At 37.9% G+C, this 15,369-nt stretch overlaps 2 protein-coding genes across 3 annotated transcripts in view; one reads left to right on the plus strand and one right to left on the minus strand.

The window, feature by feature from the left end:
- Window positions 1-536, minus strand: part of MBTD1 (mbt domain containing 1) — a 59,859-nt gene extending 59,323 nt beyond the window's left edge. For both annotated transcript variants that reach the window (XM_063293255.1, XM_063293254.1), the window contains exon 1: window positions 347-536. In XM_063293255.1, the coding sequence (XP_063149325.1) occupies window positions 347-367 (21 nt within the window). In that variant the 5' untranslated portion in view covers window positions 368-536. The remainder of the gene's footprint in view (window positions 1-346) is intronic.
- Window positions 537-1,173: 637 nt separating this feature from the next.
- UTP18 (UTP18 small subunit processome component) lies at window positions 1,174-13,495 on the plus strand. The gene is made up of 13 exons (XM_063293256.1): window positions 1,174-1,511; window positions 4,044-4,177; window positions 5,148-5,243; window positions 5,909-5,988; window positions 6,096-6,187; window positions 6,752-6,877; window positions 7,293-7,467; window positions 7,774-7,874; window positions 8,194-8,284; window positions 8,681-8,804; window positions 10,144-10,318; window positions 11,076-11,218; window positions 11,635-13,495. The coding sequence occupies exons 1-13, from the start codon at window positions 1,314-1,316 to the stop codon at window positions 11,657-11,659; spliced, it is 1,560 nt and encodes a 519-aa protein (XP_063149326.1). The 5' UTR covers window positions 1,174-1,313; the 3' UTR covers window positions 11,660-13,495.
- Window positions 13,496-15,369: the final 1,874 nt, after the last annotated feature.

The following is a 15,369-nucleotide window of genomic DNA, read 5'->3' on the forward strand; positions in this document are numbered from 1 at the left end:
GAAGCGAACCGCTCGTGAAAGGCAGGCAAGTTAAGCCAGAAGGAGACCTGGAAGCACCCTACACAGGGCGAAACACTTTTCCCAAGCACCAGCCGCTTTCCACCCGCCGTGGGAGCGGGGAGGCCACCCAGCCTGGGGAGGGTGACCGAGTTCCTCTCCAACTCCCCGCTCTTGGGTCCCCAGGGCAGTTCAGGTGGAGAGCCGCTGCCCTGTCACTCTCGCCCCAGGACTGGGTAGGTGCCGAGGCGCCCGGCAGCTCGCCCTCTCCTCCCAACGGCCGGACCTCTGCCGCAGGTCCTCCCCACGCCGCGCTGCCCCATCGCTGTGGCTTGCGGAGCCCACTTACCAGATCCTTTGTGTTTTCCATCAGGCCCTCATGGGCAGGGGATGCCTCCGACCGTCCCCGCTCTCCACCCCCCGCCCGCCCCCTCGGCTCAGCCCCCTCCCCTTTCCGAGGGGCAGGGCCAGGGTGGAGAAAGGAGACAGTTCAGCCTCCCACTTCAACGAGGGAACCCGGGGAGCGAGAGAAAAGACAGTCCACTCCAAGCCCCAGAATATCAACAACATTAGCATAACCGGACTGCGCGTGCGCAGAACGGCCCCCACCCACGGCGCACCCTCATTGGCTGCCCCGCTGTTTGGATCGTCCTCCCTCGCAGGACGGCGCTGGCGGCTGCATCTATGATGCGGAAGTGAGTAGGGAAGGAGGCGGGGGAGTTCGGAGGCGGTTAAACCGCAGGGCTAAGGAACCGTGGCGGCTGGCTCGAACTGCGTGTCGGAGGTGCAGAGAGGCTTTAACAACCTCAGGCGAAAGAGGTGTTGGTTATATGCTTTTAAATAAAACGAGTTGTTTCCCCCCCCATGACCTCGGAAGCAATGGCACAGCCCTTTGAGTCCTTTGAGGAAAAAAAGGGGGGAGTCTAAATTGAAAAATGGGTGTCACGTGACAAGAGGGCGGAGCTTGGGCAGTCACGTGAGACTACGTCTCGAGAAATTCATCGGAAGTGTAGAGAGTTGCGCAAATCATATACTTCCAAGACTAATTTGAACGTTACCACGCACGGGAAGGAAGAAGCGGAATGTGGAAGAGTTGACCAACTCCTCAGTTCAAGTTCTCCAACAAAACTGAGCGACATCACTGGTTCTCCTAAGTCAGCAGGCGTTATTTGCATAAGTACATCTGAACTTTGCTAGGGCAACCCATCCGAACAAGGCTTCCGGTTCCTGCAAAGGAAGTTGCCCTTTCATATCCGGTTCGCGTTTCCCGAAGGGGAGAAAGCGTGGAGGCGAAAGTTGGGGCTCATCCCGGTAAGATGTCGACTCGAAAAAGACATCGGACGGGAGAGCATCCGCGTGAAGTAACCGTTTCCGAAGAGGACGTCCACCGAGCTCAGCACTTGGCTCTTCTAGCGGAAAAGCCTGCCTCGGAGCGTGGCCTGGAGGAGCTGGTCTTCGGAGATGTGGAGGAAGGCGAAGGTTTGCTGCGGCGTTTTCAAGGCTCGTGCGCCCAGGTGACGAAGAGGAGCCTTGCTTTTCTCACATCGGAGTGGGCTCAAAACTGGAGTTCTCTGTTCCTTCCCCCCTTTTTCGATCTCTCTGTTCCCCTAAAACAGTGGTTTTTAAACTTGGCAACTTTAGGATGTGTGGACCTCAATTCCCAGAATTCCCCAGTATGCTGGCAGGTCCACACACCTTAAAGCTTCCAAGTTTGAAAAACACTGATCTAAAAGCTGTATGGCAAGCAGGGATTCAACAGGTAATTCTTTCTTTGCATGAGATGGAGCATGAGTATCAAAGCAACATTATATTAAAAGTTGCTGTTGTGCTCTGAAGATTATATCTCCATTTGTTCTGACTGTTAGTTCCTAATCTTCTACACTTGAGTTGTGTTATAGGTGAAGATGCAGAAAAAGTAAAAGTGTTAATGGAATATTCTACCTGTCCTGCAGGGGTGTGTGGAAATGTTGATTTTTTTTAAATTTACTGATTTAGTAGTAAATCTTCAGAAAAAATGAAGTTATTAATTGGTGAACAGATAAACTTGATTCTCATGTCTTGTTTCATTTAGGGATACAGAATATACAGGTAGTCCTTGCTTAATGATGGCAATGGGGAGTGCTGGGATTGCTGTCACTAAGCGATGTGGTTGTAAATTGCTTAGTGACTCCAATCCCAGCACTTCCCATTGCCATTGTTAAGTGAGGATTGTGGGTCATTAAGCAAGTCCAAGATGGCTTGCAGGCAGGCAGGTGAGGCACACAGCATGGCAGGGCTGGGGGTGGCTGCTGCCAGGTGGGTGTGGGTGTGAGCAATTTACCCAAGCAACTTGTGACTTTCCCTGCCTACTTCCGCATTGACTTTGCTTGTGGGAAGGTGGCAAATGATGATTGCATGACCATGGGACGCTGCAACCCGGTTGCCAAGTGCCTGGATCATGATCACACGACCGCAGGGGTGCTGGGACAGCCAGAACTTCAAGGACTGGTCGTAAGTACCACTCATTCAGCACCATCGTAACTTCAAACAGTCACTGAATGAGTGGTTGCTAAACGAGGACTACCTGTAAGTACAGAAACATTCAGATGAGGTTTTTATTTATTAAATGTAACATGCCACCCAGGTCCCAGTGACTCTGGGCGGTTTACAAATTGTTAAAACAAAACAAGAAAACAACAACAAAAAAAGCAAAGAGGGCAAAGATAACAATCTAGCTGGCAACAAAGAAAAAGAAAAGAAAAGGAGACTTCATTCACACTCACCAAAAGCCTGGGCAAAGAGCCAGGTCTTGAGGGCCCTTCAAAACATTAGTAGTTGGGGGGCCACTCAAATATCGGGGGGATCTCATTCCAGAGGGCAAGTGCTGCTATGCAGAAGGTGGGCTTCCAGGGTCCCAATAGATGGCATTAATTAATTGAAGGAACCTGGAACACACCAACCCTGCCAGACTGGATCAGATGGCAGATGCTATTGGAGACAGGTGGTCCCTCAAGCAGCCAGGCTCTGTGCCAGGTTAATACTTTAGGTGGGAGCAAAGTGTCAAAATGAATGTTCTGATGGCACAGCTAAGTGACAAGCTCATATCTTAAGGTAGGGAAAGTTCCTGGAATTTCTTTCAACCCCTTAATAAAAGTTCATGACTAGGAGGGAGGGGAGTGCTTAAGAATGGAGGAGTCAGCAGCATTCTGATGTATTTCTGGATTTTTTTTTCCTTGCAAACCCCAACTGGAGCTGCCTGATTTCAAACTCAGTCTTTCTTTTCCTGCCTTTTCCCCCACACCAAATTTTGTCCTGTACTGTTTCCAGAGGGTTTATCCTGCCTACAACCCCCTTACTACTTTATTTCTAACATTCCCTTTCACTAAAAAGAATAAAAAGGGTGATAGAAGGTAATAAACATTTACATCAGTAGGCTTAATGGCAAGAAAGAAAACAATTCTTATATTTTTCATCAAAGTAGTAAGATCACTAATCTAAGTATCTGCAAATCACTGTATGTTACAAATCTGTTTTAGGAGAGTAAGGAAAACTGTTCAGTAATATGCAAAAAGGAACAGCATTTGCCTTCATTTTAAGCTATTATCAAGTGATGCTTTGGGGGATCATAAAAATGTATTTTATTTAGTAATAAGGATTTCTATACTTACTGCAAATATATTGCCTCTTACTTTTATTTCCCTGTTCCTTCTTGGTTATTAGAGTTAAAAAATGTATCACAATAGAAGTCTCCACTTACTTGTTGTGGTGCATATTATCTGCAGTGATAGGCCAGGTATCATTTTCTTGCTTGGTTTTGGTAAAAAGGACTGTGCATATAAGAGGAACAATTTGGGCCCCTTGTAAGTAAGACAGAAATAACTGACTTTATGAGAATTTAAAGCTGAGTTTGAGCCTGTAAGTAGTTTCAAGTGCCCTTTTAAGATAAATAATGTGGAAAGAAATAGCAGTGTCACCCTGTAACAATGGTTCTCTGAACAGATTAGAAAACATTTAAACCTTCTGCTTTCAAATTCTCTTCTTAAATCTTTTTTTTTTTTTAATTTAAGGCTGGTGATATGGTTAGTGGTAACCTTCTTGAAGAAGAATCTGGTGATTCTGAAACGGAGAACGATACAGAAGACAACTTCCTTCCACTGAAAAAGCCAGCATGGGAAGATGAGGATGATGAAACTGAAGAAATGTATGCAGTACTCAGTAAATCGTTTTCAGTCAAATGTTGTAATAAACAAGTTGTACTGAATTGTTCTGACTTTTCTCTGATATATTTAGAATTTAGGTGTAAACATTTTAACTATCTTGTCCAGCTTTTTAATTTAAGAATTAACTTGAATGCTTTCTTCACATTGTTAAAAATATTGCCTGACTACTCTGTTTTACTTTGGTATTCTTGTTGCTGATCAAATAAAGTTAAATGTGAAGGCAGGCTGATCTTTGGAATACACACACTTACCTTTTGCATTTCTATCTTGCCTTTCCTCCAGTGAGCACAACATGTCTAATAGTCACCTCACCATCCCTCTTATTCTAACAATAGCCAGATGAAACCAGCTAAACCAAATGGGAAAGCTGTTCAGTGAATTTGCATATTAAGATCTGAACCTTTACCTTCCTAGTCTTTGTCTGGTACTTCAGCCATAATGAGACATTAATATAGGATCTATAGTACTACAGCTTTTCCCAACTTGATCACTCTTGAAATGTCCATGCTGAGAATTCTGGGAGTTGAAATCCTAGCGTCTGGAGGATGCCTGGGTTAAAGAAATCTGATCTAGTATATGATACAGTGTTTTAATTTGTCACATTTCTATATAGCTCAACAACAATACTACCCTGGATATGTTCAAATCCATTAAAAAATATAATTTACCACAAAGATATATAGAATAATAATAACAGCAGCATATTGTTAATAAATGGCGCAGCAGTAATGGTAATGTGATTGTCATATCCTGCTTCATTAAACCATCTAAAACTGGGACGGGGGTGGGGGGAATCCTGGAAGAAGGTACAGCAAATTATTTCCATAATGTTACCTGGATGTGTCCAAGTAGTTACCAGGAATCAAGCTTGGAATCTTTACCTTTTAAATAATTGATTATATGAATGAGTAGAGAATTGTATGAATTTAGTATATGGCTTTGTTTTCCCAGAATTGACATGACACATCGGTATCGGAAAAACCTGATGAAAAGTGATGCAGAAAAGAAGCTTTCAAAACGAAAACTTCAAAGAAGATTTCAAGAACAGTATGTTTTATTGGTAACATAAGTTATGTTATATAATGCCATCTTCGGGGATTTTTGAAAAGATTATTTCAGTTACAGTCTGAAATGTTTGGTTAAATGCAAGAAGTAGCAACATATTTTTTCACTTTTTTTTTGCCTACTACACATGATCTTCCTACGTATTCTCTTACAATCTGCAACATGAAAATCAGTTTGCATTTTCCTCTACATATACTTGCATTCCTAATGAAAGATTCAGTGGCACAGAGTCATATTTGTGGAATTCAGAATATATATAGAACATGATATACAGAAAGTTAATTTCAAAAAGTAACAGAAAAATGGTTTTGTTGCCAAGCCTGAATGCAGATAAAAAAAGGAAGGAGAGCATGCGCTAAAGCGATAACTGTGCTTATGCTTTCAGAGTGTGCTCTCATTCTTTTAAATAATTCTTCCACCACAGTGTATGACCAGGAGGCAAAGGAAAGAAAGATCGTGCACTGCTGGGTGATGTTGGCTCCCCCCGCCCCCCCATTTCTTGCCTTTTATCCCTCACTTCATTTTCTGCTTTTAGCGCTCATGTTCTCTTCCCTCACGTTTGGCTGTCTGTAACATTAAATATGATCTTTTGATTTATCTGCGTAAAATAAGACTGCTTTGTCTTTAGTAATAATACTTCTTTATAGGTTTCAAGGTGCTATGGGAACAACGCCTTCTTGGGCACTGAGAGGTGTGAAGAACAAAACAAGGAAAACCAGACATGAAGGTAATAGAGGCTCATCTTTGATAGCCTGTGTAAATAGAAGATGCAGTCTTGTGCACACTTATTGTGCACAGATTAACAATTGTTCACAAGAATTTCCTCTGCCTAAGATGACAGTGGGGATGAAGAGGATGGTGATCTGTTACGCAAGACGGGCAATTTTGTGGTCATGTCAGACTCTTTACCAAGAGGCATTTTACAGGTAAACAAAATTCTACATTTTCACTTTCTTATTACTGTTTCTGGCATGCTTATAAATGGGAAATCTGGGGGCAGTCAAAGATTTGTCAATGCTGCCCCAATGCTGCTGATACCATCATTATATCTTGAATATGTTGTTAGGTCTGAGTATAATATAGTTATGTGAAACTTCAGCATTGAAGGAAAACTTTTTCCTTCTGTGTCAGGTTTATCAGCTCAAGGAAACGCAAACCCAAACCCAAATAATACATAATGGTTGTTCTACATTCAGAACTTTTCAAGCTCAGAATGTTGTTCTTGCTCCATTATTCAGTGTGAGAATTACAGTGATGTTATTTAGTGAGAACATTTCATCCTTCCAAATGTTCTGTAGTTTTTGTATTTCTGGTATTGAACACTTGTATATTTTATATGTCACCTGCACCTTTAACTGACCTAATAGCAAATTCACTGAAATATATTCTAGTCCCCTGATAGAAATTTTCTATTTAGCTTTTCTGTTTCTTTGTTCTACTTAAGTTTGCTGAGCTCTGAAATCACCGTATATTCATATTCTGTCTTTTAGATGAAAAATTGCTTGCATGCCAATAATGAACGTATATCAGATGCCAAACTGACAACTGTGCAATTCCATCCTACTGCTCAAGTTGTTATGACAGCTGGGCATGATCGATCTATATCACTATTCCAGGTAAGAATGAAAAAGATTTTACTTTTTTTTGTCCACACAGTATTGCTGCTGCTGTTAAACTGAGATATTCTTTGCTATGACATCGACAGGTCTGGGATGAAAGCAGGATGTAAGATAGAAAATTAAGTCCAAAGCATTTGTAGATAAGTAGGGCTTCCTCAGTATTTGCTCAGAAGCAAAAGAAGTGATTTTGAAGCTTCCTCTGCCATAGTAAATAATAGTTCCATACTTGTGGAAGTCTTTGAATTACAGTCATTTATTTGGGGAGGATTGAATGCATGAATTTCGCAGAGCTTGGTGGGTTTCTTAATTGGAGATAAAAACTTGGTTCATAAGTGCTATGTATTATATTTTGCATTTATACATCCTTAGTACATGTAGGTACTGAGAGAACAATGGTTTTTTTTTCTTTAAGGTGGATGGTATCACAAATCCAGAGATACAGAGCATTCACTTGGAAGACTTTCCAATTTACAAGGCACGTTTCAGTGCAGAAGGAGAACAGGTTATAGCTACTAGCATACGTAACAAGCTATTTTATATATATGACATGATGGAAGGAAAAATTATTCCCATAAATCATATCAGAGGTAATTGTTTTTCATTAAGGTTCCCGAGTGTAATCTTATTTTTCTGTACTAGGCAAATATCACTTGTTACCTTTGTCCCTACATATCTGCTTTTATAACCTCAGCCAGACTGTCAGGCTATATTTATGATAAGGAATCAAACATAATTTTTTGGACATGTACAACAAATAAAACGCTGTTCGCATTTACCTAGGAGTAAGTCTCACTGAACTCAACGGGGATTGTATTGCTAAATTGAATATAGGTTTTGAAAATAAATTCTGTATATGGAAGAACTACACTTCACATTTTTGCTTTGAATTAAAGGTTTAGAGGAGAAGATTATCAAAAAATTTGAAGTGTCTCCAGATGGAAAGTTCCTCCTGCTTAGTGGGACATCAGGTTATCTTCATTTGATTACAATGAAGGTAAAGTTTCTCCTTAAATGTTTGATTGGGGTAGCATAGTTCAGATAGCAATATGCTGTCATTTAATTAATATTAAGATAATTAACAATTCATACACTTGATAATCCATAGAATATTTTATTGTTGGTTGAATCCAATCAGTGATTGTTGGTAGCTCTTTAATTTTATCTTTTTAACTTGTGTTGTAAGAAGTTCCATTAAATAAATTACAATAGAATAATTTAGTGTAATGGAATAGAATCATTTAGTAAGATTTAGGCTGTTTTGCTTAATAGTCTTATAAATATTGGTGGTGATAGGCATTATGTGTCCATCTTAGACAAAAGAATTTGTTGGAAGCATGAAAATAAATGGAAGGGCTGTTGCATCATCATTCTCTCCAGATGGCAGCAGAATCTACACACATTCTGGTAATGTTTTCAGACTTGATGACACACAGAATTGCTGAGTGCATATATTTGTCATTCAGTGAAAGAAATACTTCTTTGTTTAACTTCTGTTGTTATTGCTGTTGTATTAATAGCCCCTCATTTCAAAAGCACCCATAACCATGATCCTTAAAATATGAAATAGTACAGTAATATTTGTAACTCAATACAGCCTCCCCAATAGCAAAAAAACTTCATAGATCTTTTGTTTGCTCTATGTAGTTTACATTTACTACCTTTTTATTAAAATAACGAGGGAACAATTTGAATAATTGTCAGATGATTAATAGTCTAATCACATCCTTGTTTTCTAAATCTAGCATTTGATCTTTAAATTCTTATAAGCATTTTTTTCAATAACATGTACTTGTCTATCAGATATGGGGGAAGTCTTCATATGGGATGTGAAAAGCAGGCGGTGTCTGAACAGGTTTACTGATGAAGGTTGTCTGCATGGTACTTCTATTGCAGTCTCTAAAAACAGCCAATATATTGCATGTGGGTAAGTGAAAGGAAAGCCAAATACTCTATATTTAAATATTGAGCATCCATGTGCACAAGGAGGGAGACTGAATTACATATACTGTACATTAAGCCATAGCTTGCTAAACCATGTTTTACAAGCCAAAATGCCTGCATGTACACAAGGCATTATCTTTGCAGAGAATGATCCAAGTTAATTTGTAGATGTATTTCATTGCCAGCTCTGAATTAGTCCACTCCATATAAAGAAATCTTTAATTGGAGGTAATTGCTTGTACGCTGCCCAGAGTCGCCTTGTGTGACATGGGCAGCCATATACAGTAAATGTGAGAGAAAGAGAGAGAATTATTCCAAAGTGCCCTCCAAACCTGCTGATCAAAAGCAATATGTCATCTCAAAGAATCACTAAGACTGCTTCAAGGATCTCCCCACAGAGGTCAGCTCAGAGTCAGCCTTGTCTGTTCATTCGCACATACGTTCAGAGTGGCCAAAGCTTGGAAGAGTGTGGCATTCGATGCTTCAAGTCCGAAAGCACTCTCCAGATACTTTGGCACAATCCTGACGGCAGCTACTCTTACAATTTTTCTTACCTGCATACCAGTGGTCAGAAAGCAATTTTTAAAAAAAACCCTCTCTCCTTCTGTCTATCGTAATTTCTGTCCTAAAGGCTAAACTTGAACCATTGACTAATCCCCCACAACTTGTCTTCAGAGAAATGATTGCATTTAATGCTGAACTGACAAAGTGTGACTTCTCAGGACAGAAGAGTTGCAGTCATCAGGCAAAGAAGCATAGGCCATCATGAACCATGTAACTTTTCCCTTTAGAAATTAAGGATCACCAAACATGAAGCTACAATTCTGGTCTAATATAATCATGGAGGTAGCCAGCCAGCACATCTTACCCTCAGTTTGAGAGTCAGACCAGTTGAAATCTGTGGGGTTTCTGAATAGATTACATATCTCATAATTTAAGAATGCTTGTAATAATTCTGATATCCTTTGTGTCAAATCTGAATGTTTTCAAGGGTCCCATTTTCTTTCCAGATGCAAATTCAAAATGGATGGATTATTAGGCATAGCTTTTGCTTTGCAATAATCTTATTTGTCAGTTTTGTGAAATTGTTTCCTAAAAAATATGTGTAGAAGCCTTTGGAGTTAACATCAGTTTGAAGCAATTTGTTCAGAATGTAAAGATGTGAAGTTCATCTCTTTGTTAGTGTGTAATATAATTGTCCCCTTACTTATAGGGAGCATATTTGGAAATAACCTTTGGGGTTTTGTTTTTGTTCAACATTTGACTATGTACTGTAATGTAAATAGCTCACTTGTTTCAAAGTCACTAATACTCCTTTCTAGTTCTAGTTCTGGAGTTGTGAATGTGTATGCCCATGACGATTGTGTCAGAGAAACAAGTCCTAAGCCTCTTAAAGCTATAATGAACTTAGTCACGCCTGCTACATCATTAGCATTCAATCCAACCACTGAAATACTAGCAATGGCTTCTAATAGAGTCGACAATGCACTGAAACTGGTAAGAAAGTTTTCATTAGTGCTCTGCTGGAACTTTCATTTCCCCTTTTTTGCACTTATTTGCATGAAAGAGAGCAAACCAAAACAAGAAGTGAAAGGGAATGACAGGGAACAGAATTTTGATGGAAATGTTCAGGGAGGGCACAGAGACTGCATTTTACCAAACTTAAAAAGTTTTAAAACAATGCAGAATTCTTTATTTACATGCTTCCAGTCCAGGAAATGCTTATGTAACCCTGCAAACATGTTGTGACTACACAGGGTATTTTAAATGTCAAAAAGAGAAATCAAAGATCATGTACAGTCAACACCTCCCTTGCCTCCTGCAGGAAAACGTCTTTCAGAATTGTTCCACCCTTTGCAGAAGAAATAAACAATATTTCTTTTATAACAGTTGCAAGTATTAGTGTAAAGCACCTATTCAGAAAAAGTTTAATTCACTGATTCATTCATAATAAAATAATACTAAAAACCAATCATCTGGGTTTTGTTTTTTTAAGGTAGGCAGTATTAGTGCTTGCAATTGTTACTTGAGAAAAAAGTGTGGCTGAAATTTTATATCATAGTCTAAAATCTCAAGCCTTCACTGCCTCTTCCTGAATAAAATATTAGCTAACCTTGCTGTATCAAAGTTAAATACTTTTTGATAAATGAAGAAGTCTAGTAATGATAAATGCGGAGAATTTTAAAACATAAAACACAATAATATGCCTTCACTCCTGTATATTATATTTGACAGTTTTATTCTTTCTTAACAGGTCCATGTTCCTTCATTTACAGTATTCTCAAATTTTCCTGTGTTCAGGAGAAAGTTATTATATTTAGCATACTGTATGGATTTCTCACCAAGAAGTGGATATTTTTCCATAGCAAACAACAAAGGCAAAGCTTTATTGTATAGGTATGTAGTAAATAATCTGATTAATTACTGACTAAACTTCTGGCATACTTTTGATATTGCTCTTCATACTAATCATAATAAAAGAAGATTTTACTATAGGATGGAGGTGTAAGGAACAAAAATGAACTCTGAGCATGCTTCAGCCAATGTTGGGTACTTTTAAGTACTAAATTTTAAATCAAGTATTAAAATCAAATAAATTACAATGGAAAGAATCGAGTTAATGGATAGTATTTCCAGGTGGATCATAAGCCTAATAAAATCAGCATACCCTAACTCTTAAATAAGATCATAATAATAAAATAACAGAGTTCTTATTAGAAGTCACCCCTGAAAAAGCTAAATCAGATCATTTGTGGCATGGATATGTGGTAATAGTTCCTAAGCTCTCTGATATTCTCTTTTAACTTTTGCAGGTTGAAACACTACTCTGATTTCTAAAACGACTACCTTAGAATCGGGTAATTATTAAATTAAGTCGAAGGCTTAAATTGTTGCAAAGATTGGAAGGATTTATTTCATCTCTTGCAAAAAATGGTTTCTTCATTTATACATAACAAAATGTAGGATTCAAGAAATTGTACAAAAGCATGATGGAAGTTTAGGGATATCGAATTTGAGACAGTTTATATAATTAAGAATTGAAATAATGAAATAATAACAACGTGAGTTACCATTCCTTTTTATTCTATTCTTTTTTGGTTTTGGTAATGAGGATAAATACATTCAAGGAAATAGAAAATAAACAATTCTGTAATACAAGAAGTATCCTTCAAGTTGAACTTGATTCCTTCATGGACTTGTAGTTTTCTTGAAAATAACATGGAAGTGGCTTGCTATTACCTTCTAATGGCATTTGGGGGCAGGGGGGATTTCCCAGTATAGCTCACAGTCCTGGGATTCCTGTTGGTTTCCCATCCACGTATTAACCAAGTCTGACCATGCTTAGCTTTTCAGTATTAGCCAAGGACAATTAAATGTTGCCACATAGCTGGGATTTTATACAATTAAATGATTAATAGAGATGCCATTGGTACTGAATATGTTTTGCAAAAGGAATTACCACACCTTTAACTATGGTTTGAAAAGAATCAGCCTCAATCACTGCATCATAAAATGTATTGGTCTTAAAACCAATATAACATCTGAAAAATTAGGTATATCAATTTAAGAGCAAAGGGATTTTACCATTGTTATTTATGATTCTTATATTGAGTATGACATTCTCTTGAAATTCTGGGAGGATAATTTCGGATGGAAGTTGCTGAATCCTACCATTTTGTGGCCTAGAATTTCTTTTAAATCTAATCACAATTACTCTGTCCTTTTGGTTGAAACTTTGAGGAAATTGGGAATAACACCCAACAATGTCTTACAGTGAACCCTGCTGTTGGTTTATTGTCCATGTTTCCTAACACATATAAATGCAACATAAGAAATTGATTCAGCATTATTATCTCAAAACATTGGAGAATTAAAGGGCAACTTTCATTGGCTCAATGGAATTTAATACTATGGAAAATAGTTCTGGCTGAAAAATTGTACAAAACCTCAGAGCTTTGAAAGGTGAAACAATAAAGGATGAAATTACTCAAATCTGATCACCAGTTACATTAACAGTACTTTTCCTAATGAATTACCTTCAGATATACAAATCTTATTTTGGGTAGAAATGTTGAATATGGATTTTTAAATGTTATTTATCCTTAAAATCACATCTGTGTTTGCATGAGTGTGTTTCCTATTTTTTTTTCTCTAATTGTGTTTGTTTTTCTTACTGGTTTGTTTTTATTTTTAATTAAACACATTAATTAAATTAAATTTAAAATATTATACTTCCTTACTTATCAGTGAATGTTATCAAGACAAATGCCACCGTAGATTAAAAGCTCTTTGACCCCACAGGGTATTTAATCAGTGTAAGAATAGTTGGAGTGGTCATCAACTGCTCCTCTCTGCAAGGTGAAATAGAACTCTAATATGCAGTGTGCATGTATGACTGGCAGAAGGTTCTGCTGAAACAATCAGTCTACTAATCAGCAGGACAATGATTAGCAACCATCAAGTATCAGTCTATCCTCACTTTCATAACATTTGTGAGAATAGGATCAAAATCTTTAATTGCAAATGTTATCAGTAAGCTTCTTCTAATAAACTAAAATATTGTGAGGATGTGCAAATTGGTGTGGCTCTGTCAAGAATTTACGTAAGTTTAAATAGCAAAAAAAGACAGTTGTTAAGTATTTGTGTACATTAGCTTGTGAGAATTTCTCTTCTGACTAAGGAAGTATAGAATTTCATTGCACAGACAAGCTTCAATGTGTTAATTTTCCTAATTTTAGAATTTTGATTTCATATGTCTTTTGTAGATGTATAAAATATATACATGTTCAGTAAACATGGTATTAACATGGTTAATTATTTAAATGTCTTGCTGATTCAATAAACATAGACAACAAAAGGATTTTTGTAGAATACAATCTAATGAAATGTTGATTGACTTCATTTTTTTCCTACAGATTGTGCAACCTGTGGCTCTAAGAAAATAGATTTTTAATGTTTTAAAAATAAGTATTTCATCACCAATAAATAATTGTTTTTGATAATTTGCAAACCAGCTTCCTTTTTTCCCCATTGTATAATCAGTATGTTTAAAAGAAAATATCAGATGAAAATAAGTTATACCCTTGCTGAGCAATCACATGGGTGAGCATGGTAGAAATGAATTAAAGAAAAAGAACAGATTCAGTCCTGTTTTTGGCACATAAAATATTCAGCATATAAGTGGGCATACTTGCTGGATTTTCAGGTGAACATGTTTAAATGTATTTAAATAATAGAGAGCAATTAAAAAATGCTGGAGCTTACCAGTCTTACTAAAAATAAGCTGATACAAATTTAGAATAAGTAGCAAAGAAGAATTTCAGAATATATATTTATAGAGCTACTGATTGCCACTAAAACAGCAGCACATTCAAGGAACATAGGTATTGTGCATCCCTCCTATACATAGTTTTGGGCAACATTGGCATAATGCCAGGACAATATTGGACATTTTAGCTATAAGCTAATAGTTTAGGTAAAAGAAGCACTTTATATATTGAAAAAGGCCAAGCAATGTTCTAGCTTCACATAATTATTTGCACTGGTTTGGAGACAATTTACTATAGCTTCCATTAATAGCTATAGGTGGGAGGGTAAGCAATAAAAATAAAAAATTGAATATTTTATTTGTTGCATTTACATCCTCTCTTTTCTCTGAGAGCTAAAGGTGGTCTACATGGGTATTTCCCCCAATTTTACTTCCTACTGAAATAGCCTTATTGTTGTCAACCTTTCAAGGTAGCAAGATCAGGAAATGTGCTTCACAATAAATACTGGAACTCTATTTTATTGGCGTTTTCCCTTCCCTCCATCATATGAAAAGCAGAATCAAGGCAGAGTTAATTTCTCTCTAACCCCTTCTTTCTTTCCTGGGCATAATCCACATTTTGGTAACTACCACATTCCTTCTCCAAGGTCATCTCTGTGGTTCTATACAATTGGGCTAAAAGATAATACTGTACTGTAGCTAGTTTAAAGTCACCCATTGACCTCTTCAGCTTACAACTCCAGTATTTTAACTACTATAATTAACAAGAAACAATAGCATACATTTGATTTATCAAGTCAGTGTCAACTCTTAGTGACCATGTAGATGGACCTTCTCCAGGATAATATGGTCCCAGTCTGGCCCTTCTGGTCTCTGAAGAGTGCAGTCCATCTATTTTGCTGCTGGTCATCCTCTTCTCTTTTCTCCCATCTTTTCCAGCATTATGAACTTCACAAGAGAGCTGGTCTTTGAATAATGTGTCCAATATAGGATCATTTGAGTCTGATGATCTGTTCCTCGAGTGAGGAACTCTAAATTGATTTGTCAGGATCCATTTTATTTGTTTTATTGGATATCTGGTATTCTCAGGAGTCTTCTCTAATATGGGAAAACCATTACTGGCACCATTCTGATCTTTGTAGGTACAGACCCATCACTGCATTTGAGCATCATCTCCAAGGCCTTCATTGCTACCCTACCAACTGCTAGTCTGTGGTATATTTCTTGACTGCTGGTTCTTTACTGTTGATAATTGATCCTAAAAGGTAGAAGCTATCCA

The sequence above is a fragment of the Candoia aspera genome, chromosome 2 (genome assembly GCF_035149785.1).
Source record: "Candoia aspera isolate rCanAsp1 chromosome 2, rCanAsp1.hap2, whole genome shotgun sequence".
Taxonomy (NCBI): Eukaryota; Metazoa; Chordata; class Lepidosauria; order Squamata; family Boidae; genus Candoia; species Candoia aspera.

Coding starts and splice junctions, on each gene's coding strand:
- UTP18 (XM_063293256.1), top strand. CDS start 1,314: ATGTCGACTCGAAAAAGACATCGGACGGGAGAGCATCCGCGTGAAGTA. Junction 1,512..4,043: donor TTCAAGGCTCGTGCGCCCAG/GTGACGAAGAGG, acceptor TTTTAATTTAAG/GCTGGTGATATGGTTAGTGG. Junction 6,878..7,292: donor GATCTATATCACTATTCCAG/GTAAGAATGAAA, acceptor TTTTTCTTTAAG/GTGGATGGTATCACAAATCC.